Raw genomic sequence first — 27,428 nt, 5'->3', positions numbered from 1 at the left:
GGGCTGCGGGGCTCCCGCCCTCCGGCCGCCGCCGTGGCGCGGTGGCGGAAAGATGGCGGCGGCCAGCGAGTGAGCGCCGGCGGCGGGCCCGGCGGCGGCCCCGGCGGTGAGCGCGGCCTGCGGCGGGCCCGGACACCCCCGGGACCCCCCCCCCCCACCCCGGGATCCCCCCCGGTTCCCCGTCGGAACCGCGGCCGGGCCCCGCTCCGCCACCCCCCGGTGCCCCTCGGCGCCCCCCTCGGCCCCTCACGGCACCGGTTGCTGCCCCCTGTGCCTCCCCCCCCCCCCCCCCCCCCGTGCCCGCCTCCCCCTCAGCAGGCCGCCCCCGCACCCCGCCGCTCCCCGCGGGCTCCTCCCGGTGTCCCTCGCCCCACCGGGGGCTCCGTGCCCGGCTCCCCGCCTCCCTCTCAGCCCAGGTCTCCCAGCGGGCCCCCCCTCGGGGTGCTGTGGGGCTCCCCCCCCCAGCTCTGTTGCCCGGGACCCCCCCCCTCGGGGTGCTGCCCGCTGTGCTGTGGAGCCCCTCGGTGCCCCGCGCCTCCCCCGGGCTCGGCAGGGCCCCGCCGTGAGCCCGTGCCCGGTTCCCGGCAGGGCGAGGATGCAGTAGGGCGCTGACCATGGACCATGACGCCCCCACCATCAGGCCCCGCCGCATCCAGAACCAGAACGTCATCCACCGCCTGGAGCGCCGCCGCATCAGCTCGGGCAAAGCCGGCACCCACTGGCACCAGGTGCGCGTCTTCCACCAGAACGTCTTCCCCAACTTCACCGTGGTCAACGTGGAGAAGCCGCCCTGCTTCCTGCGCAAGTTCTCCCCCGACGGCCGCTACTTCATCGCCTTCTCCTCCGACCAGACCTCCCTGGAGATCTACGAGTACCAGGGCTGCCAGGCGGCAGAAGACCTCCTGCAAGGCTACGAGGGGGAGATCCTGGCCAACGGCAACGACCAGAGATCCGTCAACATCCGCGGGCGGCTCTTTGAGCGCTTCTTCGTCCTGCTGCACATCACCAACGTGGCCTCCAACGGGGAGCACCTGAACCGCGAGTGCAGCTTGTTCACCGACGACTGCCGCTACGTGATCGTCGGCTCCGCCGCCTACCTGCCCGAGGAGCCGCACCCGCCCTTCTTCGAGGTTTATCGCAACAGCGAGTCGGTGACCCCCAACCCCCGCTCCCCGCTGGAGGACTACTCCCTGCACATCATCGACCTGCACACGGGCAGGCTCTGCGACACGCGGACTTTCAAGTGCGACAAGGTCATCCTGTCGCACAACCAGGGGCTGTACCTCTACAAGAACATCCTAGCCATCCTCTCCGTGCAGCAGCAGACTATCCACGTCTTTCAGGTGACCCCCGAGGGCACTTTCATCGACGTGCGGACCATCGGGCGCTTCTGCTACGAGGACGATCTGCTGACCCTGTCCGCCGTGTACCCCGAGGTGCAGCGGGACACGCAGACGGGGATGGCCAACCCCTACAAGGAGCCCTTCATCAACTCCCTGAAGCACAGGCTGCTGGTGTACCTGTGGCGGAGGGCGGAGCAGGACGGGAGCGCCATCGCCAAGAGGAGGTTCTTCCAGTACTTCGACCAGCTGAGGCAGCTCCGCATGTGGAAGATGCAGCTCCTGGATGAGAACCACCTCTTCATCAAGTACACCAGCGAAGACGTGGTCACGCTGCGGGTGACGGATCCTTCTCAGGTACTGCCTGCCCCCCGTGGCCGCTCGCTGCTTCGGGGCAAGTGCTCTGGGCAGGCTGGGTGCTGTGAGCTGCGTTTCTTAGCTGAGCCTGTGAACGCTGAGCGGACGAGTTGTTTAGGAGCCCCGTTACTTCACTCTTTTGTGAACGCTTGTCGCCTCTGGTATCAAATAGCTTCGCTGTCTTCCGCTGTCATGATTTCGCTACATCCTCCTCGACGCAAAATGAGAGAGAAAAGATCTTAGGTGGTTACTGAGTCCCCTTTCTCCAGGGATTGTTCCCCGTGCTCGTGGGTGCTTTACAGTGCTCTTCCCCTCCCGAATCCCCAGCTGATTTTTTTAGCTGTTATTTCGTGTAATGCGCTTATATTGTAGAGTCTCTCCCTTTTCTCCTGTATTTTCCAGCGTGTTTTTCAAATATAATAGTCTTCATTTTTCCCCAGTCGAATTACCTTTTCTGCTCTGCCTACGTCCTTGCTCTTTCAAGCTTCTATCAGAGACAGTATTTATGATCTCTCCAAATTGCAGTAGCTGCTCTTAAATCTAGCTAATGTCCCAATTGCTTCTCCTTTCCGCTTAGTTCTCAAGAAGTCAAATTAGAGCAAATGCAGCTCCGGCGGTGCAGAGCCCCTCCAGACGTTTTGCAGTGCTGTGGGCTGATCGTCTCCTCCCCACTGTCAGCTCAAAAACCGAATAACGCTGCGAAACCGAGCGGGGCCTTTTACATCTTCACCTCGTCTGCTCCTTTAATTTGTGCTTTTTTTTTTATGTTTGAAGGTATTTAGCGAGAAACCTTAAATCTCTAGTGCTGATCTGTTCCCTAGGTGCTTGTTTTTCCTTCCACACCCTTCCTTTCCTCCCCTTCTTTGCCAGTTCCAGTAGTGAGACGCCAGAAGAAACGGAAGAACAGAAGAAACGCTCTCTGCGAGGTGCCTTAGCCTCATCCACCCCGGAGAATGGCTTCTTTTTTTCCTCTAAAATTGTGTATTTGTTTGGGGGGAGTTATTCTGGGAGGGAATAGGCGAGGCCAAACCTGGTCAGTTTTACCCATCGATGTGAGACGCAGCGGCCGCCTCAGGGATGTTACAGCCTTGTGGAAGAGGCTCGTGGCATTCGGCTCCGTTCTGGAGCGGTGCTCCTGACCGAGGCCGCCCCACCTTGGCAGGCCTGCCTGCGTTGAGGCTTTTTATTAGGGCTTCTTGAAGGAAGCTTTTTAGTCACGGAATGCCTAAAGCTCCCCTTTTTCTTTCTTCTGTCAGACAAGAACACAAGGTTAATCTGATTTCGGGCTGCTCTTGCTTTAGGCTTCTCTGCCAGGGAGGTTGAGGAAGTCGCTGGCCGTGCTTGTTTGTGTTGCCAAGGTCTGCGCCGAGTCTCCCAAGATCTTTAATCATGTGCTGCGGATACGTAGCCCGGGGGTGGTTGTTCTAGGCTCGTGTTTTAGCCTTGCCAGCTTTACTGCGTGCTTTTTGTGACGCTCAGCTCCTGCCCCCCGTACTGTGACGGTGCTCTGCCTGTCGCAGGTGCCGCTGAGATGAGGTGAGAGTGATTTCTCACGTTAAGGGCAGCCTGTGGGTGTCTGTGTGTTGAACTGGCAAAGGAACCTTTTTATTTAAGAATATTCCTTGCAATTTTCAAAGATGTAACTAGTTTCTCCTCCTGCCGTCTCCCCGCGTTGTCTCTCTGCTCCAGCCGCGTATTTCAGGAGGGCTTCCCTCTCCTCAGGCAGTAGTGCAGTGAGTAACCTCCTCCAGCGCGCCTCGTTGTAACGTGTGGGGGCTGGCTTGTATGATCACAGCTTATTTTGGGCCCGTAAAACAAACAAACCTGGGGATATTTACGGTCGGGTGAGGTGGGCAGAGCTGCCTGCCGTCATCGCTGAGCGTTGCTCGGGACCGGGAGGTGAAGCCTTCGGAAATTGCCTTTGTTAGCAGGGGACTTACCCAGATACGTGCATGGACCAGGGGAATCAGCCGCCTGCGAAGCAGGGACAGGCTCTTACTATGGGGTGCCGGGATCTTAGCCCTCTTCTACTCAATAAATTAACACCGTTGATGTCCAAGGATTAAATTTGCCCCTTGCCAGGGGGATGGGGATGTCCTCTCCCCTCGGTGCAGCCGTGCTGGTACAAATGTCGCATTTTTCCCCCGCCTCTGGCTCGTTCCCCCTGCGAAACACTGCCAGGCTGCAGCACAGTGCCCGGGGCTTCTTGCACGGGAACGCTGATATTAAAAAGAAGTCATTAATGTCTCTCAGATTTTCATTTCTGTGCCAGCAGGGTACCTGGAGGGCACAACTTTTTGTCGGCAGCGCTGTAGCGCGCGGCGCGCTGAAAAGGCTCATCTCTGTGTGGCGGCAGTGTTAAGAAGGGAGAAGCAAATCATTTCTCTGCATAAAGGAAAAAAATAATTTGTTGCCGGCTAGCATGGGTTTGAGATCGTTTTGTCAGCAGGAATGGAAATTAAATTTGGCACTTCAGAAAGCATTTTGGAGTTGGTGGAAGGCAGAGAGAAGGAGAAATACTGGCATCCAGTTCGAGATGGAAGAACTGGAAGTCCGTTCAGGTTTTTTTCCATATATAAACGCATCACGGTTAACAGGTGGATAATTTGGTGCCTGCTGAGGCATTTGGGTAACGGAATGGAGTAACGTGGGCATGTGGGATTCTGCACTGCAGAGAAATTTGGCTAGGGTCTGGGATGTCACATGGGGAGGAGGAAGGGACAGCTCTCCCCCGGGTAACCACCGCCTCTGCCTCTCTCCCCAGCCCTCGTTCTTCGTCGTGTACAACATGGTGACCACAGAGGTTATCGCCGTGTTTGAGAACACGTCCGACGAGCTGCTGGAGCTGTTTGAGAACTTCTGCGACCTCTTCAGGAACGCCACCCTGCACAGCGAGGCGGTCCAGTTCCCCTGCTCAGCGTCCAGCAACAACTTTGCCAGGCAGATCCAGCGCCGGTGAGCCACTGGGAGCATGCTTTATACCGTGTAGGCACGCGCTCGCCCCCGCCAGCTGAAGGCTAGTATCAAACAACAACAGCAACCCTGAGAAAACCAGCTCCTTCATGCCCTGAGGGCTGCAAGAGGCTGGCTGGGACGTGGTTTGTCCTGCAGCCTCGCGCATCTGCCCTTGTATTTTGCAATATCTGTTTTTTAGCAGGAAGGAAAAGGCAGTGGCAATTCAGTGCTTAGAAGGGAAAGGAATTTTAAGGGCAAGATGTTGCTGGCGCTCCTCGAGCAGTAACTCCTCTGGAGGTTATTGAAGCAGTAGTTAAGGGCCCTGCAGATAAGGTTTTATCAAGATGCCACATCATCTATTTGGATGTGTTTTGCCAAGTGCCCTTCTCTAAATTTAGTGTGCAGCAAACTGTGTTCTGTAACATCAGTAAACAGCTTGTGGTTCTCATCAGACTCTGCTCGGAGGAAAGAAGCCGATCTGCCTAGACCTGTAGCGAAAAGTGAGCAAAATACCGAAATAACCAGGGTTTCTAGAATGTGCTTTAACAGTCTGATGTGGTTTTAATGAGGCAGAGTGTGTTATTTCTCTCGGAATATGTTTTTATGTGACTCAGGGTGTTTTGTTGTTCTAGTGACTTGTTTGACATCATCCAAAGCACTCGGCAGTCACTGAGGGGAATGAAGCTTCGGTTGATTTTAGGTTCGTGTCCCATAAGTAAAAGGAAGTTGACTGCCTGTAACTTTTTAGAGCTCCCTGTCGTGAATTCCATATTGCCTGGGGGGAAGAGAGAATGAGAGAGCTGACTGCAGATACCTGCAGAACAATTCCTGCCTTGTGTTAAAATAAAGAGGAGAATCTGCTCAGCCACGTGGCTGTAAGGGCCTGTAACAGGAGCGTTTAGCTTAAGCAGCAAAGCGTAGCAGTGCTGTGTGCACAGCAAGCTGGCTTTTGGCTGTGTTTCTGGCCTAAGGGGAAGGTTTTTACTGTCCCCGGTGTCTGACACTCGTGCAGCTGATCTGCCTCTTCTTTGCTTGTGGAAAGATCCAATTATATTTGGAAAGAGAAATCCAACCTGCGCTAGTCTCTTCACCAGGAAGAACTTGCAGCACACTGTAGTTTGTGAAGAGCTTTATGCTTCCCTCCAAGGTTCTTCCTCATCTCAGGTTTCTCCCTTTATGTGTTTAAAACACTGTGGCTGGAGAGAGGGGGATTCTCAAGTCAACCTTAAGGGCTCAACTGTTACTGTGCAACCCTCCGGCTTTTGCTTATGCTGTTTGCAGGCTGCACGGTAAAATTCGGATTGACTGAGAAGCTGCTAATCCACCTCTCCCTGGTTCTGATCCCGTTCGTTTCCTGTGCTGTGGAGCAGCTGGGGCCGGGCCCTGTGGATAGGCACGGTCTTGTCCTTCTTGCAGTTTGGACTTTCAGAGCAGAATCAGGGAGGGATGGATAAAAACAGATGAGGCAGGATAAAAAGGTCACCAGAACTGGTTGGTGGTTGAATCGCCGTGATGCACCTTTGGAAATGAACTGTTGTGGTTCTGACACTGCTGCTGTTCCTCTCTCTCTCTCTCTTGGTTTTCCTCCTTAGTTTATTTAAGCTGTGCCGCTCACCTGGGGCCTTTGTGAATAAACCCTTCTCGTTCTGCTGCAGGTTCAAAGACACTATCGTGAACGCCAAGTACGGAGGGCACACGGAGGCTGTGCGGAGGCTGCTGGGCCAGCTCCCCATCAGCGCCCAGTCGTACAGCGGCAGCCCGTACCTCGACCTCTCCCTTTTCAGCTATGATGACAAGTGGGTGTCAGTCATGGAGCGTCCCAAGACCTGCGGCGATCACCCGATAAGGTATGAAACGGGCCAGGGAGATGTATGCGAGGAGAGCAGTGTGGGAGTAATTCTAAATCACCTCTGCCATGTGGGGACAAATTTGCAGGAAGGCCGAATAGTTCCGTGCTTTTCTCTTTTGGCATCCCTTGAGCAGAGCGTTTATTTCATTAGTCCCACAACGCTTGGCATCTCTCCTTGCGATGTCGTACCGTGTACGTGTGGGAGAGCTCTTCAGGTTGTGTCGCTGAGCTGCCCTGGGGAAGATTTGGGTCGGGAAGCCTGAGCCTTTTCCATACGAATGCTCTTGTTCCTCCTTTTATTGCAGCCCAGCCTTCCTGCTTGGGCTGCAACGTGGTTCTGGATGCCCGCTTTCCTGTGCTGGAAGGATTCCTTCTGAGCACGTAGGGTTAGCTGGTGAGGATCATCTGGTTTGTCCTATGAGTAAAATATCAGCCGGGTTAGGTGTTATGAATAATGCTTCTGGTATTGATTTTGCTATTTTCAGACTTCCCTTGTTTACGTTTCTCACTGTGAAAGCTGTACTCCTCTTCGTGCTCCCCTTCTTTCTGTGATCTATAGGAAATTTGTTTCTGTGGTAGGAGTTTAGCCAGGTGTAAGAGCTGTTCTGTGCCTCTTACGTCTGAGCCTTCGATGCTGGCAGCAGGAATAACTCCACACTGGAGAATGAGGAGGTTCGCGGTGCTTCTTGCAGAAACACCACGGCTGTTTCTTTTTGTTGGCTGCAGCCATGGCTGCAAGTAGTAGTGTTTAAAAATCCAGCATCTCTCCAGCCTGAAAGGCTCAAATCAAAGGGACGGAGTTCTCCAGGCAGAGTAGTTCTTCCACTTAGAGTCCCACAAAAGGGAAATGAACCTGTGCTCTAAAAACAAAGAGAGCCTTCAATCTCCAAGTGCTTTGTTTAGTGATTGCCCACACGTCGGGGGCTCCGGCAGCCTAGGGAGACCGTTCTGGCTGCTTTCCCAACTTTATTTTCATCAATGCATTCTCAAAACCGGGTTTCATGTCTCCCTGGCCCTGACTCAGGTGGCAGGGAACCTCTGATTATTCCTGCGCTCTCAATTCCCAAATTATGTATATTTAATTAATATTTTTTTTTCCCCTGCCTGTATGATTTGGTTTAATCTTCCGTCTCCCGTGCTGTCTGCAGAGAGCCTGCCCTTTCCCCCTTGTCGTGCCTGACGTCGGGAAAACTTGCAGGGCAGTGGCTGTCTGGCAGCGCCAACCTGCTTACATCTCCTGCAGACAAAAGGGAGCGGAACCGCAGTCGTTTGCTGCAGTTACCGGCTTTGTAGTAAACAAAGCCAAGTGCCACCTTTCCTCCCTCCCCTGAGCAAAGCGGCGTTGCAGCGCCAGCCCTTTCAAAGCTCGAAGCTGTGCGGAGTCAATTAGGAGCTGAATAGGGTCTGAAAGCGGTGGGGCTCCTGGTTTTCGGAAAGTAAGTAGAAGACCGAGGCGCTAACCTTAACCATTCAGCAGCTGAAATCGCGCCGCTGTGTTTCTCACCTGCAAAACAAAGGGATTAATAAAGTCATGCAGCCGCCCGTTGAGGTTGGAGAGCTTGGAAATGAGGGGCGGCAGGATTTGTAACCTGAGCCCTGTAACTGGCTGAAGTGCAAAACCCTTCAGCAGCTGAGGGTGTTATGATCAGTTGTGACGGGTACGTAGTTTCCTAGCGTGACATGAAAACCTCCACCCGTTTTACACGCCAGCTTCAGCACCTCCGTGCGTGGTGTCCCTTTAATCCTTACTGCCTCTCCGTGTCCTGGTAGGTTCAACCCTCGTCTCCGGCTGCTTGAGAGACCAGTGGTGGTTTGCTCTCGGGAGGGAAGAGCTTTAGGTTCCCCACCTCTGCCATCTTCCAGCGTCTTTTCAGGAGGCTTGAAGAGACATTCAGTGGGTGAAATGGTGGGACTTGGGAGGAAGAGGCTCTAATACAGCTTTACCTATGGCAGGGGGTCTCTAAAATCCATCTAGATGGCTAAGAAGGAGCCATTTAACCAAAAAAATTGGTCTGCAGATAAATCTTCCATTTTCATATGGTTTGAAAAGGCTGGTCTTGCTGTTTCTGTTGACATACAATTTTATATTGCAGTGCCTAATTTATCCCCAGAGTGAGAGCCCATGGAAATGGCCTCTGATTGCAGAGCACTTTTAAAAATAGATTTAAAAATACCAAACCGAACACATCTTTGAGATTACAGGGAGCTTCATCTTGAGTAGTAAATTATTGTGAATTGGGGAGAGAGAGGAGCAGACCAGGGACTGTGCTTTATTTAAAGAATGACCCTCCACATACCCAGCCTTGTGTAGGAGGGAAAGGGCTTTTTGAAAAGCCAAATACCAAGATTGTGACTCTCTTGCTGGGTTCTTGTGTGCAATTTTCAGGCAGGGCTGGCTAGCACTTCGATTCAGAGGAAGGCAGAGGAGAGTGGCCCTCCAGGAAGAACATGAGGATCTCAATAGGCTGTGCTGTTAAAATGTGGAGTACGTCTGCTCCTGAAACAGCATCGCCTCTATCTGTCATCACCCGTTCTTTCCAGGCTGAAAGCAGAGTGCTTCGTATTGCTGGCTGGCATGGGGAGGAGGGGGGGGAGAGAAATGTGCTCTAATATTAAAAGCATTCTCCGAGTTGAAACCAGAGGAAAAATGCAAAATACCCATGTCCACAAAGTGGTGGTGGAAAAGGAAATGGCTGGGAGGCAAAATGGCAATTCTGTTCCCGTAACTGAAAGAGCAGAGGAAATGGTCTAAAGAACTGAGGCAGCTTCAGGGAGGATTTGAGTCCTGTCAGTTGGAGCTCAGCTGCCTTGTGAAGGTACCAAATCCCTGAAACCTCCGCCGGAGTCCTGGGGAGAGTGGTGTCAGCACAGAGTCCCCCGATCCCACAGCAGTGCAGAATGATGGTGTTATGTGTGCTACGCAGAGCGAGCCTGTCCTCTAGGATGCAGAGGAGGTTAGAGAAAGGAAGAGCTTTTTAGACATGTCTGTCTCGTCAGTGCTTTGCCTCATCCCCTTGGCACTGCTCACTTGTTGCTGAAGCTGTGTTCCAGAGCTCACCTCTTTGGGGACACAAAAGAGCTTCCTCGGACCCCCAGGCAGGTTTGTGGTGACAGCAGAAGGACACATCTTCTGTTTGCCTTTACCCCTGCCCTTACTGTGATGCCTCTTGGATGCTGTCCACCAGACACTTCCCGCCCAGGCTATCCTGTTAATGATTTTTTGTTGTTGCTGGAAATCTAAAAGGCTCTGCAGAGTTGTTTGAGGTGTAAGATGGAACCTCTCACCCCTGAGCAGAATTGGATCCGGCTAACTCCAGCTAATTGGTCAGCTAACTCCACCAAAATGAGGGCAGAGTTCTCTCACTGGTAGCACTGAAAGAAGTCTCTGTAGGCAGCGGGAGGCTGGCTGCCCCAGGAGGGGCTTTCCTCTGTAGCCAAGAGCCAGACCCCAGCTGAGGACCTCTGCCTCTGAGGGATTACCAGAGATTGAACGAGGCGCTCGTCTCTGTTTGTGAAGAGTCCAGATGGCAAAGTCAATAGCCGGGAACAGCCATAATTGACTTTTTCTTCCTTTCAGATTTTACGCTCGGGATTCTGGCCTCCTGAAGTTTGAAATCCAGGCGGGACTCCTGGGGCGACCCATCAATCACACGGTGCGGCGCCTGGTTGCGTTCACCTTCCACCCCTTCGAGCCCTTCGCCATCTCGGTGCAGCGCACGAACGCGGAGTACGTGGTGAACTTCCACATGAGGCACAGCTGCACGTAGGGGAACACGTGGCCGGGGCGGTGTTCTCCTCGGGTCTGGGCCTCTGCCACAGGCACACCAAAGCCGGGCTCTCACGCCTTCTAGGAAACCAAACCATCGCTCGTGTCAAGAAATCTGACCTGGGAGCTCCTACCAGCCTGCATCCCGCAGCCTCAGCTGGGGAAAGCCGAGCAGCCGAAGGCCTGGGAGTGTTTCTTCTGACTCTGTTCGCACTGCAGCGTCCCCACTGCGCTGAGCGCTGCTGCTGTTCCCTACTCCTATTGATGAACAAAGCGTAGCTGAGATTCCTTTCGTGATTTCCCAGAGGCATGTCTGTTTTCTCTCCCGTTGTCTGTCTTAGGATGGCGAGTACGGAGCTTTGCAACGTGTTTGTGGAGCGCTCCCTTCTGCGCTGATGCTTTCCTACCTTGTCAAGACAAACAGCCTGTCCTAGAGGGAATGGATGGAAGCCATGGGGAGGGCTTAAAAATACAGCTACCTGTGTTTGCATCTTCAGTATTAATAGGGAAACGAAACCCTGTTCTCATCCACACAATCTACTCACGTGAGTTTAATATGCAAGAGGTTAGGGAAAAAAAAATGTGAGAAATCACTGGAATTGAGAAAGATGAGGTGTATTCCTGACTCTTATGCAAGTCACTTAATTTTTGTGCCTTAGTATCCGTAAAGCCCCTAAGTGCAAGCTGGTGTGTTAACACCAGAAGGCCAGTGCAGCCGACTGTGTCTCCAGTGTATGAAAAGGTGGGCACAGGAGGAAGGCGGGTGGCTGGGAGAGGTGTGGGGAGCAACAACAGGAGTCAGAGGACTTGTTCTGCAGGGCGTGGACAAATCCTCGTGGGCATCTGCAGGTTCTGCTGCTGAGGAGAAGAGAGACCCAGCTGCTGGCACTCTCCTGCGCGCTGGAGTACGGACGTGGAGGATTAGTAGCATTTGGGTCTCCCCAGAAAGGAAGCAGGAGACCTGAATTACTGTGCGTTGCTGCAGGTTTGCAGTTGAGAGCTGAGTTTGCTGACTTAGGTTGCTTACCTACCCCGTTTGATACGCTGTTCTCTGTGAGAACCCCTTCGGACATTCGCAGGCTTCGAAGCACAACCGGCTGGTGCATTATGTTCAGCGTGCTGCTGACCGGACCACTGCAGTGTCTGTGCTGCCTCTAGAATAAGCTCCTGGGGGTAGTATTACCTGTCCCGTGAGCTGGAGGGGGTGCTGGGCTGCCCTCCTCTGTTAAAAATGGAATTTTTGGTTGTAGACATCTGGGTTTTGCTGCACGTAGGCTGGTTTGTGACTGTGCTGTAAGGCGTTGCAGCCATCCCGTGTGAGGTACAGAGGGGGCTTTAGAAATTTGGTGCTTGTACGTGGGAGACCCCTGCTTTGAAGGGCCCTGTTGGTGTCACCTTTGGACCAAAAAGGGCTGTGGGTGATGTGGCCACGTGCCTGTGAAGGAACAGTATTAAAGCCACGCGTTCATTCTGCGTAGTGATGCGTAGGAAAACAACCGTGTGTGGTGGTCGTGGCTGTCGGGCCTTGTAAGGGAAGGTGCCCCAGGGTCCTTGAAATCAGCCGTCATTCTCGGTCTCGTGGTATTTCTCTCCTCTCCGGGCCTCCCTAAACTTAATTCTAGGGCAAGACACTGTATTTCACTGCTCTTTTCCTGGTGTTTGCACTGTTGGTTTCTCAGGTCTGTCAGGAGCGACTTCAGGTCGGCAGACGGCTCATAGAGGAGGCGCCAGGCCACACGTGCGTTGGGTCTGGGCTCCTCTCCACCTGATAACACTATTTGTCAAGGTCTTAGGTTTTTATCCTGTGATCTGTTCCTCAAACATTCAATTAAAGCTCCACATGGAGAATCATTTGCACACTGTAGACCATGGAATTACCTCCTTCCTACACCACTTTCACGTTTGTTCACACTTTCAGTATGAGGCTATTCTTTTCCAAAGCTTTCAGCAGCTCTGTCCAAGGCCGGGTTTACTCCTTGGTGTCACAGCCTGGGACGTCAGTGCTTATTAAAATGGTTGTCAGATCTCCATTTAGATTATTTTTCTTTAGGTGGCAAAAATATAAACCACTTCAGCGTTTCTGCAGTAGGGGCTTTTGCCAGAGTCAGGCTATCCCGTGTGAAGCAGAGAGCGTGGCACAGCAGACGATGGATTATTGGACCTGGGGCTGAGAGACCAGAGGTCTGTTCTTAGCTCTGCTATTAAATTGTTTTGTCACTGGGGGCATATCTATTCCTGTTCCAGCTGGTGTTTTCTTCTCTGTAAATGAGGCCAAAACCATATTTTAAGCTTTTGTAAAAAAACCACTTTGAGATTCATGGATAAAAAGTGCTGGGTAAGTGCTAAGTATTTTCTTATTATGTTTGCAGACAAACCGATTGATTCATTCTGGGTACTAATTGCCTTGGAGTAGCATTGCAGATCCTCTGGTTGTGGCTGCTGCATTTTATATCTACAACAGAGTTAATTTTATTACAGAAATGTGTTGGAAGAAAAGTCTCTCATGCTTGAAATTTTGATTCTTTATTTAAAAAAAAAAAGCGTGTGGTGGGGAGGGTGGGAGGAAAGGGGAGATATTTTCTACCTGATATTTTTCCTAGGCTAGGATGAAGATTTGTTAGCAACACAAGACAAAAATGGAATAAACAGAATTTGCTTTAAGAGCCTGACGTACTGGTTTTGTTTTCCTAAAATCTTAGTGGTGTAGCCAAGAATTCCAGTGCTGAGAAGAGCTGGTAGGGCTGTGCCTTGGACTGCGCAGGCATACACTGAATGCTAGTTTGCTGCCTCTTCTTGGCATCTGGAGTACCAGCGCGCTCAAGGATGTGCTGCCATGGGTGTTTCTGTAGCTACTGCAGATTTCTCAAATTCTTCTCTACAAGAGCTAATGCTGGGGGAGGAATACTTGGCCTTCAGTTATGTTTTCCCCTTTTTTTTATTGTATTACCAGCCCAAGTTAGACTCAGACTCTTCCTTTAGTCCATTTGCGTAGCCTTGTGGCCATTTGCTGCTGATGCTCCACCATCAAGAGACGAAAGCGGATCAACACAGCTCGCTTGGCAGAAGCCATCGCCTGCCCATTGCTTTTCGATTGGGTAAGGCACTCGCGTTTTCCAGCTGCGTGTTGCTCCCAGCCACGGGGCATCTTTGCACAACATCGGGGCTGGAAGCGTCCGAACGGTTCTCCCCAAAGTCTGGGAGCCCCCTGCAATCTGCTGCCGCTCTGTAATAACCCAGCGTCGTGCCTGTTGGTTCCTGCATGCATCCACATCGTGGTCCTGAGAGCTGCTTTCCTGTGAACCCTTCCTCCATTTCGTGTCTGCACTCCCCCGATGCTTTCCTTTGGAGACCTTGAGCATGTCAGAAAGCTCTTGAGCCTGTGCCTTTTCAGAGCGGCACTAAGTGACAAGGAGATGCTTTGCTTGGAAACCACGTTTGGCAGGCACTGGAATCCCATCTTTTGTTACTTCTTGTGCTGCCTGCTTTTAAAAAAAACAATATAAAAGCAGGACACTTGTGATATTTGTTATATAAACTGCATTAGGCAGCGAGCTGCAGAAATCCCGACGGAATCAAACCGATGTGTCCATTAGCGGCATGTCTCTGCTCAAGACTCCTTTCGGTTCACCTTCCAGCCCCGAGCGGCTGCCCCCTGATTTAGCTCCCTGATGTTCTCTATTTATTTACCGACCCGTCCTTTTGCTCAGGTGCTGGTCTGCCTGTTATGCTTCCTTCCCTTAGTCTCTTCTGACCCAGCTGGAAGAATCAGACTTCTGATGCTTTATTTCATATATTTCCTTAATTTGTCCGTCTTGTTTCTGTCCTCTGTTCCTCTTCCGCCATTTCTTCCTGCAGGATCTCTCAGGACTTTGAGAAAAGAGATGACGATGGCTGGGAGGCAGTGGGACAGGTGGCCCGACAGCTTTCCTCTGTCTCTGAACCTTTGTCAGAAGGCTGGGTCCCGTGGGCAAGCAGTGGGACAGGAGTTTGTGGGCTTGCTTTTGCACCGCTCTCATAGCTGTTGGTGTGCCTGCACACCTGTACCTTGTTAGCGTGGTTGTAAAAGCTCTTCTGGCCAAACACTCCTCATGAGAAGGGAACGCTGAAAGGGCTTTTATTATTATTTTTTCCCTTGCTCCTGGGCTGTGGGGGCTGAGCTGTGCAGCCGGTCATCGTAGCAGCAGCAGCCCCGTGCTCCCTGCCAACTGGGCTGGCTGCTGGGCAGGCAGCGGCGTCCCCTGCGAGAGCTGCTTTCTGCCCGGGGGCTGATCCCCCCTTGTTTCCCTTGGGGCAGCGACCCGGGAAGGGCTGTACCTAGCGTGTAAGGAAGGGAGATCTTAGAAAAACACCGACCTGGAAAAGCCCTGAATTGCACATGCTTTTCCTGCTGTTACGACGTGAAAACAACGCACCGGCTTTAGAGCGGCGGTGTGGAAATGAGCAATTCCTGGGGGACTGCTGCGGGCCTGCAGGAGGGGAGACCTGAACAGGGGTGGTTTGGGCAGGGGCACGGTGTCCCGAATCTCAGCCACTTGGGATCCGAGGGATGTGCTGGCCCTCGCCTGGTGGGCAGGGGGTAGGGGGCATCAAGTGGGCCCATAGGCTTTATGGAATTTGTGCAGGGGGAGTTTTTTACCTTGTCTCTTTGTTTCACCCCTCCCATGAGTCAAATCCTTTCCTTGGGCACCTTCTTGCTGTCTGTCGGCGGTTTTGCAAAGGTGCCGCATGCACCTGGCTATCTGGGGGCGGTTTAGAGGAGGTGGGACCGTTCCAGGCCGGGAGGAGGGCTGCAGGGAGAGGAGCCTGCCAGGGCAGCTTTCCCGGAGGAGCACCAGCTCGGCCTTCGGCCACCGAGGGAAAAAATCATACGGGACCTGCAACAAGGCGATGGAAACGCGGGGATAACACTGCAAAGCCTCCGGTGGTTTCTGCATTCTGCGAGTGATAGTTAGACTGAATTCAGCCTCTTTAAAGCCAGGAGCATGTTACTGCTACGTGGGGCTGTCCTCCTGCCCTTTCGTTCTCCCAAACAGCTTCGGGACGTGCCAGGCGTGGACCAAAGCAGCCCTGGGGTATTGGGGCAGAGAGCGCAGCGGGAGAGGCGGGGAGGCCCCCCCAGAGCCGCCCCGATGTGATTTAGGGCGCAGTAAGAGCAGCGGGCCGGGCCGTACCCCCCCGAGCGCCTGCTCGCTGCCCGGCTGGCCGTTTGATAGCTGCTCGGTGCTGCTCAGACGTGGAGCGGTGCTGGATTAGGTGTTCCCGCTGCCCTTGGCCAGCGCCGGGAGATTTCGGCGCTCGCCCTCCCGCCTCCGGCCCAGCGTCGCTACGGCAACGGGGGAGAAACAGCCATCCGCATGGAAACGGCCTTGCTGCGCCCAGAATCGAGGGGAAAACGGGTCAAAAGGTGAGTTCGGAGGGGCGAGGGGCGCCGGCGAGCAGCCCTGGCCCTGCTGCGGCCGGGTTGATTCCCGGAGCGAGCCGCAGTGGCGTTGGGGACCCCTCCTGAAACACCGGCATCGCCCCCGAGCAGCCCCAGCACACGTTCCCATCTCTCCAGCCTTGAAGGATGGCTTTCATTACCGCCGCCCTATTATTTTCAGCCAGTCCCGAGGTCAGGGCAAGGCCCAGATCCGCTGTGCTGATAGCCACAGCAGCACACAGCTAGGTCACCGTTTCAGCCCTGCCTTCAGTGCTGGCAAAATCCCCCCACCCCTTGGAAGGGAGAAGGGGCAGCTGGCGGCCAGACAAGGTCTCCTGTAACATGGGGCAAACACATGGCACGGCGATAGCTCGCCCTCTTGCAGGGATTTCTGTGCAAGGAGCTGGTTTTGGAGCATCTCCCGGCGCTGAGGCCGGCTGCTTCCCCGCCACCCGCTGCGCGGAGGAGCCCGGGGGGCTGCCCCCGTCCCTGTCCCTGTGCTGGTGCCGTTAGGGAGTGCTTGGCCCTGGCAGCTCAGGAAATTGAAAATTTACCTCTGCCGTGGATGCAGCAGGAGCAAAATGAAAGGCAGCGTCCAGCTCCTCGCGAGGGGTGGCGTGGGGACCATTCCTGGCAATTAGGAGAGCAAGGTGTTTGCCTGCGGGCTGCTGCACGAAGAGATTAGAGCCGTATTTTACCACCTCAGCTTGGGACCTGCTGAAAAGGCTGCTGATGAGAGGCTGGGGGGGAATGTGCGTCCTTCTCCTGCCTGCCTGTGTTTTATTTGTCCTGCGTGCAGTGGGTAAACCCGGTTTGCTCCTGCACAGAGGAGCAAGCAGAGGAAAAGGGGCCGAAAGCTGGAGTCTTTGGTGGTGTGGCTGGGAGGCGTGATGGATGTCGGTGTGAGGTGCTCCGCTGTAGAGTTTGGCTTTGCAAAATGAACCGTGAAGCGGCGAAGCGCCGAGGATGGATTTCGGAGCCAGCTCGGAAGGGAAAGGAAGGTTTTGAGGACTGTTGTTGCTGCTTGGGGAGGCTTGGGAGCAGTCTGTAAATATGGTGCTGGGACGATCTTTGTGCCGTCTTTAATGTGATTAGGCACAAGCCCCGAGGAGCGCATCGTGCTGCTAGGAGGGTTCTGGGGGTGGTCTGCTGGGGAGGTCTGGGAGCATGCGGCAGTGGATCCAGCCCAGTCCCCAGGTGCTCTGACTGCAGGAGAGCCCTTCATCGCACCCTCCTCCTGCTCTGTACTGTCTCCTGGGCAGCCAGCTGGGAGATCTTACCCTTAGGAAAATTTTTCACGTTGTATTTTCTCTTCCTGCATTTTTGCCTCCACTTTTGTCTCTTTCCTGACCCAACTTTCCCTTGCCCGCATCCTTGCTTAGCATTCAGCCCCTCGCACCCAGAGCTTTTTCCCTTCCGCCTCCTTTCTGTAGCAAACGAGCTGTGAGGCTGCTCCCAGGCGATGGCTGCTCGGGCTCCCCAGATGCGGAGAGGTTTCGGTCCAGGTCCCGGCCCTGTGCACAGCCTCGGGCTCTCAGATGCGGGGTGTAGGAGGTGAGCCGTGAACTCCAAAGGAACAAAAAGACCCCGAGAAGTGGCAGTAGCAGAAGGGGAGCCGGGAGAGCACGGCGGAGGAGGTGTGAGTGGTTTCAGGGAAAAAAAAAAAGGAAATAGTAGCAAGGCTTGGCTCCCCTCTGCAGCTCCCCGAGAGGACCCTGCAGCCCCACTTCACCGTCAGCCCGGGGACTTGGATGCTATTAGGCAGTTCATTAATAAAACCTCCGAGCAGTTCCCACTGCTGTTGAGTGTCCGTTAATGCCTCTCGAGGGGAAAGGAGGACGGTGGAAAAGCACAAAAACAACCTGAGGGTCCTTGATCTCTCCTTGGTCTGAGAGGTCAGGGGCTGAGGCTGGAGGGGCTGCTGTGGGGAGGGGAGGCTGCGCAGGGACGCGGGGCATGAAAGCAGCAGGCTCGCAGCGCCGTGATTATCTGCGGAAGTCCGAGTGCAAAACATAACCTGGCTCGAACCCTCAGTTCTCAGAGGCTCCCGAGGGGCGCTTTGGGGTTATAAACACCTAGCCGGAGACCTGCCTCGCGTGCATCTGCAGCCAGGTATTCGTGCACCGGAGGGAAAGCCGTCAAAACCCGCGCAGATGTCCCTGGCAGCTGCAGCTGGGCTGCGGCAAACCACCCCTGCTGCTACAGGTTATTAGCGCCGCGGGGTCTGTCCCCTTCTCCTTGCTTGCTTGTGTATAGTCAGCTGTTAAAGGACACTGACATCACTTAATTAATGGTTTAATTGAATCGCACAAAGGGATCGGAATTGGCTGCCTGACTCTTTGCCACTGAGGCTCGCGGAGGAAATAGTAAATCACCAATTCAGCAGATAAAGCTGCGCTCTAGCTAGAAAGCCCTTGTTGTGGGGGTTAGGGGAAGAGTTCCTCTTTCCCAAATAATATGCTGTTAGGGGTAGGTCTGGGGGCTGTTTTTTCCAAGCCACCAGGTGTCATCTGTGTCCACGGGACAGGTAACTGAGTTAGACTCAATCTCCAAGGCACTCCTTAAAGGATAGACAGACCAGAGGCAGCACCTTATCTGTTGGCCAGAATACTGTTTGGTTTCATCCCATGTGATGGAGAAAGGTCCATGTCGTATGTTAAAATGGAGGGCAAAAACCCAGAAAGGCCACGGTTAAACCAGGATGGAGCTTGGCAGTCAGTAGCAGCTCCTGAGCTGGTTTTCAGGGTGGGGTAAAAAAACCCAAACAAACCGAAACAACAGCAACAACACACTTTTCTGAGAGTTAAGGAATCGAAGGTTAGGAGGAAGAGGAAGGAATGGAGAGAAAAATGTCCCAAAGCAATGGGGAAACCCAAAGGGAGAGGATGTGACCCGAATGAGGGTGCTAATGCTGTGGCCATGCTACGCAAGTAATTGCTGCTTAGGAGGAATGTGAGCCAGCAGAAAACGGTGTTCCACCCAGGCGCCAAGAAAAGCAATTAAAACTGGTAAATGCCAGTGGCTGACTAAAACCAGGCCTTTAATTAATAGTTTCATCTGAAGAGTAAGGAAATCATTAAGTGCTATTGGTGTCTATTAATTCCCTGCTAGAGGAACAACAATAGAGGGTTTAAAGAGTTCTTTCACCGTACAGTGTGTGCAGGGAGGAGCAACTGAGCCCTTGCACAAGGAAGGAAAGCTCGCTTTGTGTAGCTGTGCTCTCCCACAGCACTGACAACTGCCCCAGAAACCCGGGGTTTGCTGCAGAATTAACAGCTCAGAGTGAGCCTTTAGCTGGGACGTGGCTTTGGGCTGCTCCACCAGGGCAGGAGAGAAAGTGGGTGGAAAATCAAACCAGTGAAAAGCTGTGCAAATGAAGCACTGGGGGTTTGGAAGGCAAACGGGGGGTTTGGAAGGCAAATATTGCTTGATATTGTACAGATCCGGCCACTGAGAAGAGCGAAAAGAGTGTCAACTCTTCTGGAAAGTGCAAAATAGATCTCACTTGGAGGAAGAAAATAGGGATAGGTACCAGAAGCAGGCAGAGCGGACAGGGAGATGAAACGTCCCACTGTGTAAGCAGTGGTGGTGCATTGGTGGAGTTCATCAAATGTTCACGACTGCTCAGAAGCCAGGGGTGTTAAGGAGCAGCCTTTATAAAGGGCACAGCCTTGATTCTAAGTCTGGATGAGACAAAGATTTATTGTAGTTGCTATTTGACTCTTGAGTCATCCACCTACTCTTCCCTGAATTTCAAAAGGACCACGTCTCTCTTCCCAATCTTGTTTTTCAATCCATTCCATCGTATTTATCTAACATGGGCGCTTCTGCTGTGTCGCTGCAGCAGGCAGCTTGTGGCAGAGCACGTTAGTGTTTGTATTTCTGCACGTGCACCGTGCCACGCAGCGCTGCCCAGCCTGCAGCTGGTGCTTCTCCTTTGTCAGGGCTGGTCACGGCGCTCAGCAGGAAGCAGGACGGCCTTGCTGTAAGGCACATCCGTGTTCGTGGCTGCCTTTTCCCCCTAGCTGCCCAAAATACTCAGAAATTAAATGATTAAATGTGGTTTGTCGCAGAGTTGGCATGTTCTCCCTAAAAAGAGTAATATGAAGTCACCAGAAGCTCGGCCATGTTTCTGGAGCAAGGGGGAGGCTCTTCTAGTCTGTCACACAAGCATGGAAGAACCTCTCCTCCTTGCTGTCAAACCTGTGACAGCTCAGGGAACTTCCCTTTCAGATAACCTCTCCTCTGTTCAAATTCAGGCAGTTGGAGTAAGGTAGGGGATTCATCTGAGTCTTGTTTTATTCTCTTCTGTCAAATGCAACTCAACAGGCTCTTCTAAGCAGACTGATTTCTTTCAAAACCTGCAGCATGTCATTCAGCCCCATGAAGGAGGTTCGCTGCCTTGTTGCCATGGTACCCTTTCTCTAAAGAGGAAGAGAATAGTTAATTATGCAATTTAAAAAACTAAGGAGGAGCGACAGAAAGAAAAATAATAGAAAGGAAGATTCTGGGTTTGTGATAAAACCGCTGGCTGCACCAAAACACACCGTGTTTACAAGTGAAATGTTTGCCCAGTGAATGCTGCATATAGCCAAGGATTCTCTGGCAGCATGGATTCCAAGTCGCTGCCCTGTGCTAGGCAGTGGGTTTCTGCCATCCAGGAAATCAAACCTGTTGTCAGTTACCGCTGTTACTTTCCCTGGTTAATGCTCCGGAGAGCCTCAGACATATTTCCTTGGCAGAAATTCTCTCTGGATGGAGCTGGGACGGCAATAATGCATCACAGCCCTGTGACAAGCCCATGCTGCCTGTGGATATAGAGGCACGGTTCAAGACATAAGTGTTTTAAATCTCCTTGGCAGCATTTCATTGTTTCTCAGGCCTGCTAACCCCCTGCTTGCTTTCCCCAGGAGCTCCAGCAAATCCAGTTTGCGGTGCAGGAGGCAGAACCAAAGGGGCTGTGAGCAGCAAAACTGGCCCGATCCCAGCCCCTTGGAAGGGCTGGCATTTTCCATTTGCCGGTAGCACCGACAGGCCAGCTACAGCTTAGGTGAAACAAAGCACCGCAGCAGATCTTTGCCAATAAGGGATTCAGACTATGGTGCTCCACGCTGCGTGAACGGGGAGCGGCGCCTCTTGCACGCCACAGGGAGCTCTGCAAGCCAGGCGGAAAGGAAAGAGTTACTGCGTCTAGTTTCCAAATGTGTGCGGTGAGAGAAAGACGGAAGGAAGATGAAGTGACCCCATGCAGTTGTTTACTACAGGTGACTGCGAGGAGATCTGATTCTGTACGTATCTCATGCTCCCCTTCCCCCTAACCAGAGCACTGAGGCTAGACAAGAGCCACATACTGTGGAGAGGGGAAGAGAGCAGTTGAGAGGCAATAATAATCCAAAATACTTCTGGGAACACAGCAGGAATGACTGTCAGAAGACCAACATTTTAATCAGCAAACTTTGTACACGAGAGGCTTCCCACTAAGGGGTACACGCACTCCTGCTTTTACCACCGGCTTCTACCGCCTGACCTTCCACGGCCCAGGCCTGTCTTCTCCGAGCTTCCCTCAGCAACCAATTCCAGGGAGGGGGGCTTTCCGGAATCTGACACGAGCAACATTCAACCCAGTCGCTGTTGTATGAGCTAATATCGAATGCAGCGTGTCTCTTCCACTCCCCTCTCACATTCGCCTGGCTTTCCGTGGGCGGCAGCCGTTGTGTGGAACCGGGGTGTTGTCGGTGATGGAGATGACCTCCAGCCCTCCCATAGTCAAACCCTTGATGGCAGCCTGGAAGAGCGAGACAGCAGATGATACACTGTTAGTGACACACTGCAGAGTAGAAAAGAGAAAAAGCTGAAGGAAAAATAGCTCGGTCCCCTGTCCAAAAAAATCAACTTGTTCCAATGGTTCTACTTTGTAATTATCCTGTAGATAATTAATATCAGAATGTCCAGTTTAAAACTATCTGCTTCAGTTCTTTCATCAGATTTTCCATCAATTTTGCTAACTTTACTTGGAAGAAGATCCCAATACAGCTTTTATTCTGTCTCCAGAAGAAATTATTCTAAAATTCTTATTATTCTCAGTTTTCTTTACTGGCATTTGAGCGATGAATCCTTTATATTACCTTCTGAAAAAAAATCCCACGAATTAATAGGTATTGTCATAAGACTAGACTGATTTTTTTTTTTTTTATTAAAAAGGATGATGTCTAAGAAAAATATATGAAAAGAAACTGACACTTACTTTGCGTCCTGGTCCCAGTCCTTTCACCATGACTCGTACATGCAATACACCCTTCCCACGTGCTTTCTGAAAGAAGAATTGGTTAGTATTCTCTTTGATGTATCTGCTGCTGCTCTGGCTCCCCTGGAGTCTTTCATTTGCTTTTGACCCACTATCATAGTATTCTCTAACTAAAAATAAAAAGTAGATAGTAATGGATACAGAAGAGAATGATGGTGCACAAAGCCAGAGAGTAGAAGAAAAGGAAGCCTGGATACAACTGTGGCAGTTTCAAGAAAACTTGTGTTAAGCTGTCAACTCCATATACAGAGGAAGTGTTAAGATCAAACGATCTGTGACCTAAAGTCAGGACAGAAAATGACATATCCATGGATACCTGGCTAACAAAGAGTAACTCAAAGCTGTTTTCCCCTTCTCTAATGCAGTGACTTCTATCCTGTGATCAGTGGATTCCTTCTGGAGGGTAAATGAGAAAAGCAAGCAAGCTTTATATTTGCTGTGCAGGAGTCCACACTTTCAGTGCAAAAATTTTAGGGACTTGCAAATTGAAAATGAAAAACACCTGCTGTAAAGCAGAGCAGTGCTGCCACCAAGTGGAGCTCTTCTGAGTCTCTCGGTTTCCACATTCAAGTGCAATTAATCTACTACAAACTTTAACAGGGATAGGAATACACCTGGCCAACCACAGCTATTCAGCTATTACGAGGCTCTGGTGAACAAAGATTAATAGTGAAAGTGTTCTTATATTCCTCTGAATCAATCATAATAAGCTGCTGGCCAGCAGCAGCACAGAACACCTCTGACATGAAAGGTTCCATCTAATTGAGGATGAGGATTTTCAGTTTAACCTTGCCTCGTGTTGCTGTAACAAGGGCCATAACATAGCCAGCTTCATCTTTTCCTGCTAACTGGACGCCCATGTGTTTTTTTTAGGAATTACTACAGTAAACCATATGCATCTGGAAACTACGTGCCCAGGGACATTGCTTTTTCTGACTAGAACTGCTGGTAGCAGCTCAGTTCTCCTGTGGCAGAGAGCAAATATAAAACATTCAGCCAGTAATTACAGCCACTTCTCAATCCCCTACAGTGCAAAATTAAACTGCTGCTGTTTCAGGGGCTTTTATTTCCAAAACGGCTGAGGTATGTTCACTTTGAATAAAAGAGCTATGAAACTGGAGCTAGGAAAAGATAGGCTACAAGCTACATTTCCCAGTCACAGCGTGTGCAGCTAAGATCACCCTCTGGGCATTTCTCACTGCTGTTTCAAACACATTTTGTCAGTGTGAAGATGCTCACTGTGTCAAATGAAGCTAGGGAAACAGTCAGCAAACAGCGTGCTACTCGAGTGCTAAGGAGCAGAGGTCTGGAGTGCTGCTCATGAGCAAGGGATAAGCAATATGAACAAGAAGCTCCGCTTTCCCCCCAAAATAACTGAGGTTACTGCACTCGTCCTCCATTCCCCTGTACCCAGGTAGCAGGGGATGCAGTCAGGGACCCCCTCTGGGAGGGTGAGAATATTCAGTGCAGACTCACCGTTGCTGCCGCTATGCCGGCTGTCTGTGCCGCGATGGCAGTTCCCTTCTTGGCATTCTGGAAGCCTTCAGTGCCGCAGGACGTACGGGCAAACGGCCTGTTGTCAAAGCCGACCACTTGGATGTGGGTGCTATGGAAAGAGAGGGGCAAAAGAAAGGAATAAGCTAGCAGATGATTTTACTCTCCAGTTCCTCCTCATCCTGCAAAGCTTCTCAAAATGCATGGCTCACCACAGAGCTCATCTCCCTTCTCAAAGCCATCTGAACTCAATCCTCTCTTTCAAAGTATCTCAGTTATGCTCACCAGCTGCAGAGACCTGCCAGTAGTGAACTTCAAGGTCATGCCTGGAGAATCGGAGATGGTAAAACCTTTCTGGATGACCTGCTCCGCTAGCTATCCCTCAGGTACAGCTAACCCTTTCAGACCCACCTCTTACTGTGAGCATTTTACCTCTTCTATGTATTAAGAAAAGCACAAAACACTTCTCAAACTCAAAAGGCGTTTAAGAGGCAGCACAATATCACACTAGGGTTCACTAATGAAACACAATCATCTCTTGTGGATAATACAATGACTTTTTCAACAGCTGCACACTACTAGAACTGAGGGCACGAAGTACCCTGCCATTAAAGCCATCAGCATCTAATTATTCATATCAGAACGCAGCCAAGAAGTAATAATAATAACCTTATTACTGTTAAAGACACCAGGAGGACAGTTACACTTCCTGAACAGCACTGAGGTTTGCAGTCAGTAGTATTATCCCCCCAGCCATGAACTTCCCTGACATTTTTCATTTAAAATGACCGGCCCAGGCACATTAAGCTTTCATTTTACAGGCACAGGGGAAGCTCCTTTGCTCACTTGTTGTACGTCGCCTTGATGTGGGCTATCGGGATCTCCTCGTAGGTCTTTCCATCCCACCTCATGGAATTCCTCTGCAGGATTAAAGGGCTGGGGAGCAAAATAAGATCGTCAGACACTCGCTCTTTGCGTCAAGCAAAACTTTACACAGCGCCCTCAGGCAACGTGGGAAGGAAGACGGGACGGGGCGATGCCTGGAGCACCCACTCGGCTCACCTCAGGTCGGTGACGCTCTGCCCCTCCGCCTCCTGCGCGGCCTCCTTCGCGGCCACCTCCCGCAGGCTCCACACGCCGGCATGCAGGCAGCGGCCACTGCGGGAGAGAAAAAAGGGAAACGGGGGCGATGAAACCCGTGACGGGACGAGAAAGCCCCGGGGGGACGCGGCCCGGCCCGGCCCCGCCGCCCCTCACCCGCGGGCCGCCCCGAGCAGCCGTTGCCAGGCGACGGCGAGCGCCGCGCTCATGGCGGCCCGCGCGGCTCCCCTAAGATGGCGGCCGCCGCCTCGCCGCGAGGCACGCCGGGAGGAAAGATGGCGGCGGGCAGCCGCGGGGCACTGTGGGCCGTGCTTCGAGCATCATGGCGGCGCCCGTCGGGTGCTTGGCGGGCTGGGGGCGGTGGGTGAGTTCGTCCTCCTCTGCCGCCGTAACGCCCCGGCCGTGGCGGCTGTTCGGGGCGCTGTGCCTGCTGAGGCTGCCCCGCATCACGCAGCCCCTCCGCAGGGAGGAGGAGGAGATGGCGGCGCTCATGGGGCAGGTAAGGCTAGGGGAACGGAGGGGAGAGGGGTCCCCCGGTACCGCTCGGGGCTGCGTGTGAGGGGTTTTGTCCCGAAACCCGGCCCCTGGTGCTGGTGGGTGACCTGAGCGATCAAACCTTCTGTCGCCCCTCTAGATAGAGCAGGAGAAGAGCCGCTACTCCGACCACGAGGTCCGCAAGCTGGAGGAGGAGGAGCAGCTCAGGAGGAGGAAGGAGAGCTCGTACGACGACGATGAGGCGCCCGGTAAAACGGTCATCATGGCCCAGGACCTGGAGGACAAGTGGGAACAGAAATTACTGCAGTTCAGCCCGGCCCCGCGGGTGACAGGTACCAGCTAAAGTGCAGTGTCTTGGCAGGTGGGAGCACCCCGGTCCTCTGTTAAACACACCTGGGTGCGGTTTTGTGTAGGGAAGGCATTTGCCAAGTTACTTATTTCTCTAAAAACTTGATACTTTGGCAGTGTGGCTAGCACATGATGAATTAACTGGATTATAAAGGAATTGGGGCTGCAGTGCTGTGAAGATAGGCACGTTCACACAACATTAACAGAGTAGACTGGGGAAAACTTGTGTTGTTCCCAGGAAACTTCCAAGAAAAACCTTGGAAAGTTTGGTTCCTATGCTTGCCTGTTATTCTTACTGGGTCTCCAGCTTGACAGAAATTAAACTGCTCCCTACCAATTCCCTTTGAAAACAGAACAGGTAAAAGTACATTTTAGCAGTGGCATTAGAGTACCTGTACTCAGGTAGAGTACATTTTAGCATTTCTGAATCCTGCATTCACTCCCAGAGTGACTGAGAATATTTCTGTCTAGATTTTTGTCTTGTTCCATATATCTGCGTTCTCTCTGTGTTGTTGCTGGAAGGGTACGAGATGCAGAGAGGCGATGAATCATGCTGATCAGACCAGCGTGGCTGGGAGACTTTGTTTCCAACGTGTGTCGTTTTTGTGGCAGATGCTGATAAAAAAGATGATCGAACGTCTCTGAACAGAAAGCTGGACAGTAACCTGATGCTGCTGGTGAAGCAGAAGATTGGTAACCAGGAGCTGTGGCTCCTGCCTCAAGTGGAATGGCAGCCTGGAGAGACTATGCGAAACACAGCTGAGCGAGCCATGGCTACGTTTTTGGGTATGTAGCTTGCTGTGTGCCTGCCTCTTGCTCCTCTTTGTCCTAGTCTTTTTTTTTCTTTTCCCTTGCTCTACCTGAGGGATATTTGCCATCTGTACTGAAATCACCTCCCATCTGCTGGGAAGAGGTATTTCATAGCAGTGGGACTGTGCTCGAGTAATGGGGTTTCTGGCAAGATCCCGGGTGATCTGCTCCTTAACTGTGCTCAGTTGTGCTGCAGTGTGAGGGGCTGAGAGCCAGCAGGCTGGGAGCTGGGCTCTCTGGCTGCCAGCAGCTGCAGTGCCAGGTCTGGCCCTTGCAGTCTGATGTTTGAGCAGCACCAGATGCCACCTGGATGGTCTAGGCTGCCTCCAGGTGTACAGCTTCCCCTTCCCTTTTGTCACCCTGTAGCAGCTTTTGTGGCGGATGGATGATAGCAAACACGTATGTCCTTGCTTTGCTGCGTGAGTTGGCAGAACTTGATATTCTCGCTACCTCTGAGAGGACTTGATGAACTTGGGACAAGTTACTTTTTCATGAGAAAAGACTTTAAAGTGGCAGTATTTCTGCCCAGAAGAGGGAACAGTCAGTCTGAACCAGATAGGAGTGTCCTATGCTGTCCGTCTTATTACGGGAGAAGAGTTACAATTGCTCTGTGTTCTTACATCTTGTTTTCTTTCTCTTGCACTGCTGGGGCCTTCCAGGAGATCACATTCAAGCCAAAATCCTGGGGAACGCACCATATGGGATTTACAAGTATAAGTTTCCCAGGGCCATCAGGACTGAAGATAATGTGGGAGCCAAAGTATTCTTCTACAAAGCCTTCCTCCAGAGCAGTGATTTGTCACAGGCAGAGCTGAAGAAAGATTATCTGTGGGTCACAAAGGATGAGCTGGGAGCTTACTTGAAGCCGGAATACCTGAAAAAAGTCAATCGATTCCTTCTGGACTTTTAAGTGATAAGCTGTGCTCCAGCAGGTGGGGAAGATGTGGGATGTGACTCTGAGGAGTAGAAGAGCTGCTGCTTTGCATGGCCTGTGTATGTAGGATGTTAAGTAGGGCTCTGGAGGATAAATTGCCTTTGCCTTACTTCCCACTTCTCTTCGCCAGGCCTGTTCTAAATAAATATTAAAACTTATGCTCTGAAGTGAAGCTCTCCTCAGGGAGTTCTGGAAGTGCATGTTGTGATCTGTTCCTCTCCCAAGTGTGCAACTCCCTGAGGCTTTGGTACCCAGG

At 52.3% G+C, this 27,428-nt stretch overlaps 3 protein-coding genes across 4 annotated transcripts; 2 read left to right on the top strand and 1 right to left on the bottom strand.

Annotated features, from left to right (window-relative positions):
- Positions 1-21,422, top strand: DET1 (DET1 partner of COP1 E3 ubiquitin ligase). 2 transcript variants are annotated; one of them, XM_083849912.1, is made up of 5 exons: positions 1-106; positions 589-1,697; positions 4,462-4,652; positions 6,308-6,499; positions 10,079-12,925. In XM_083849912.1, exons 2-5 carry the CDS (start codon positions 615-617, stop codon positions 10,266-10,268), a joined length of 1,656 nt encoding a protein of 551 aa, XP_083706038.1. In that variant the 5' UTR covers positions 1-106; positions 589-614; the 3' UTR covers positions 10,269-12,925. The 2 variants fall into 2 exon arrangements, with proteins under 2 accessions (XP_083706038.1, XP_083706037.1); XM_083849911.1 differs by lacking the exons at positions 1-106; positions 10,079-12,925 and adding an exon at positions 20,597-21,422.
- MRPS11 (mitochondrial ribosomal protein S11) lies at positions 21,107-24,899 on the bottom strand. Its single transcript, XM_083849916.1, has 6 exons — positions 24,742-24,899; positions 24,547-24,642; positions 24,331-24,420; positions 23,467-23,596; positions 21,931-21,996; positions 21,107-21,471 (listed from the first exon to the last, which is right to left on the bottom strand). The coding sequence occupies exons 1-6, from the start codon at positions 24,792-24,794 to the stop codon at positions 21,364-21,366; spliced, it is 543 nt and encodes a 180-aa protein (XP_083706042.1). The 5' UTR covers positions 24,795-24,899; the 3' UTR covers positions 21,107-21,363.
- MRPL46 (mitochondrial ribosomal protein L46) lies at positions 24,850-27,358 on the top strand. Its single transcript, XM_083849915.1, has 4 exons — positions 24,850-25,084; positions 25,220-25,412; positions 26,041-26,214; positions 26,898-27,358. The coding sequence occupies exons 1-4, from the start codon at positions 24,908-24,910 to the stop codon at positions 27,146-27,148; spliced, it is 795 nt and encodes a 264-aa protein (XP_083706041.1). The 5' UTR covers positions 24,850-24,907; the 3' UTR covers positions 27,149-27,358.
- Positions 27,359-27,428: the final 70 nt, after the last annotated feature.

This window comes from Anser anser (genome assembly GCF_964211835.1).
Source record: "Anser anser genome assembly, chromosome: 10".
Taxonomy (NCBI): domain Eukaryota; kingdom Metazoa; phylum Chordata; class Aves; order Anseriformes; family Anatidae; genus Anser; species Anser anser.
This window is presented reverse-complemented; position numbering and strand designations above follow the sequence as displayed.

Excerpts from the sequence above, each read along its gene's own strand:
- DET1 (XM_083849912.1), top strand. The coding sequence starts at position 615 with ATGGACCATGACGCCCCCACCATCAGGCCCCGCCGCATCCAGAACCAG. Across the intron at positions 1,698-4,461 it reads GGGTGACGGATCCTTCTCAG|CCCTCGTTCTTCGTCGTGTA; the intron begins GTACTGCCTGCC and ends CTCTCTCCCCAG. Across the intron at positions 4,653-6,307 it reads GCCAGGCAGATCCAGCGCCG|GTTCAAAGACACTATCGTGA; the intron begins GTGAGCCACTGG and ends GTTCTGCTGCAG.
- MRPS11 (XM_083849916.1), bottom strand. The coding sequence starts at position 24,794 with ATGAGCGCGGCGCTCGCCGTCGCCTGGCAACGGCTGCTCGGGGCGGCC. Across the intron at positions 21,997-23,466 it reads CCGGCATAGCGGCAGCAACG|AAAGCACGTGGGAAGGGTGT; the intron begins GTGAGTCTGCAC and ends TTCTTCTTTCAG. Across the intron at positions 21,472-21,930 it reads GACTGGGACCAGGACGCAAA|GCTGCCATCAAGGGTTTGAC; the intron begins GTAAGTGTCAGT and ends TCGCTCTTCCAG.
- MRPL46 (XM_083849915.1), top strand. The coding sequence starts at position 24,908 with ATGGCGGCGCCCGTCGGGTGCTTGGCGGGCTGGGGGCGGTGGGTGAGT. Across the intron at positions 25,085-25,219 it reads TGGCGGCGCTCATGGGGCAG|ATAGAGCAGGAGAAGAGCCG; the intron begins GTAAGGCTAGGG and ends TCGCCCCTCTAG. Across the intron at positions 25,413-26,040 it reads CCCGGCCCCGCGGGTGACAG|ATGCTGATAAAAAAGATGAT; the intron begins GTACCAGCTAAA and ends TTTTTGTGGCAG.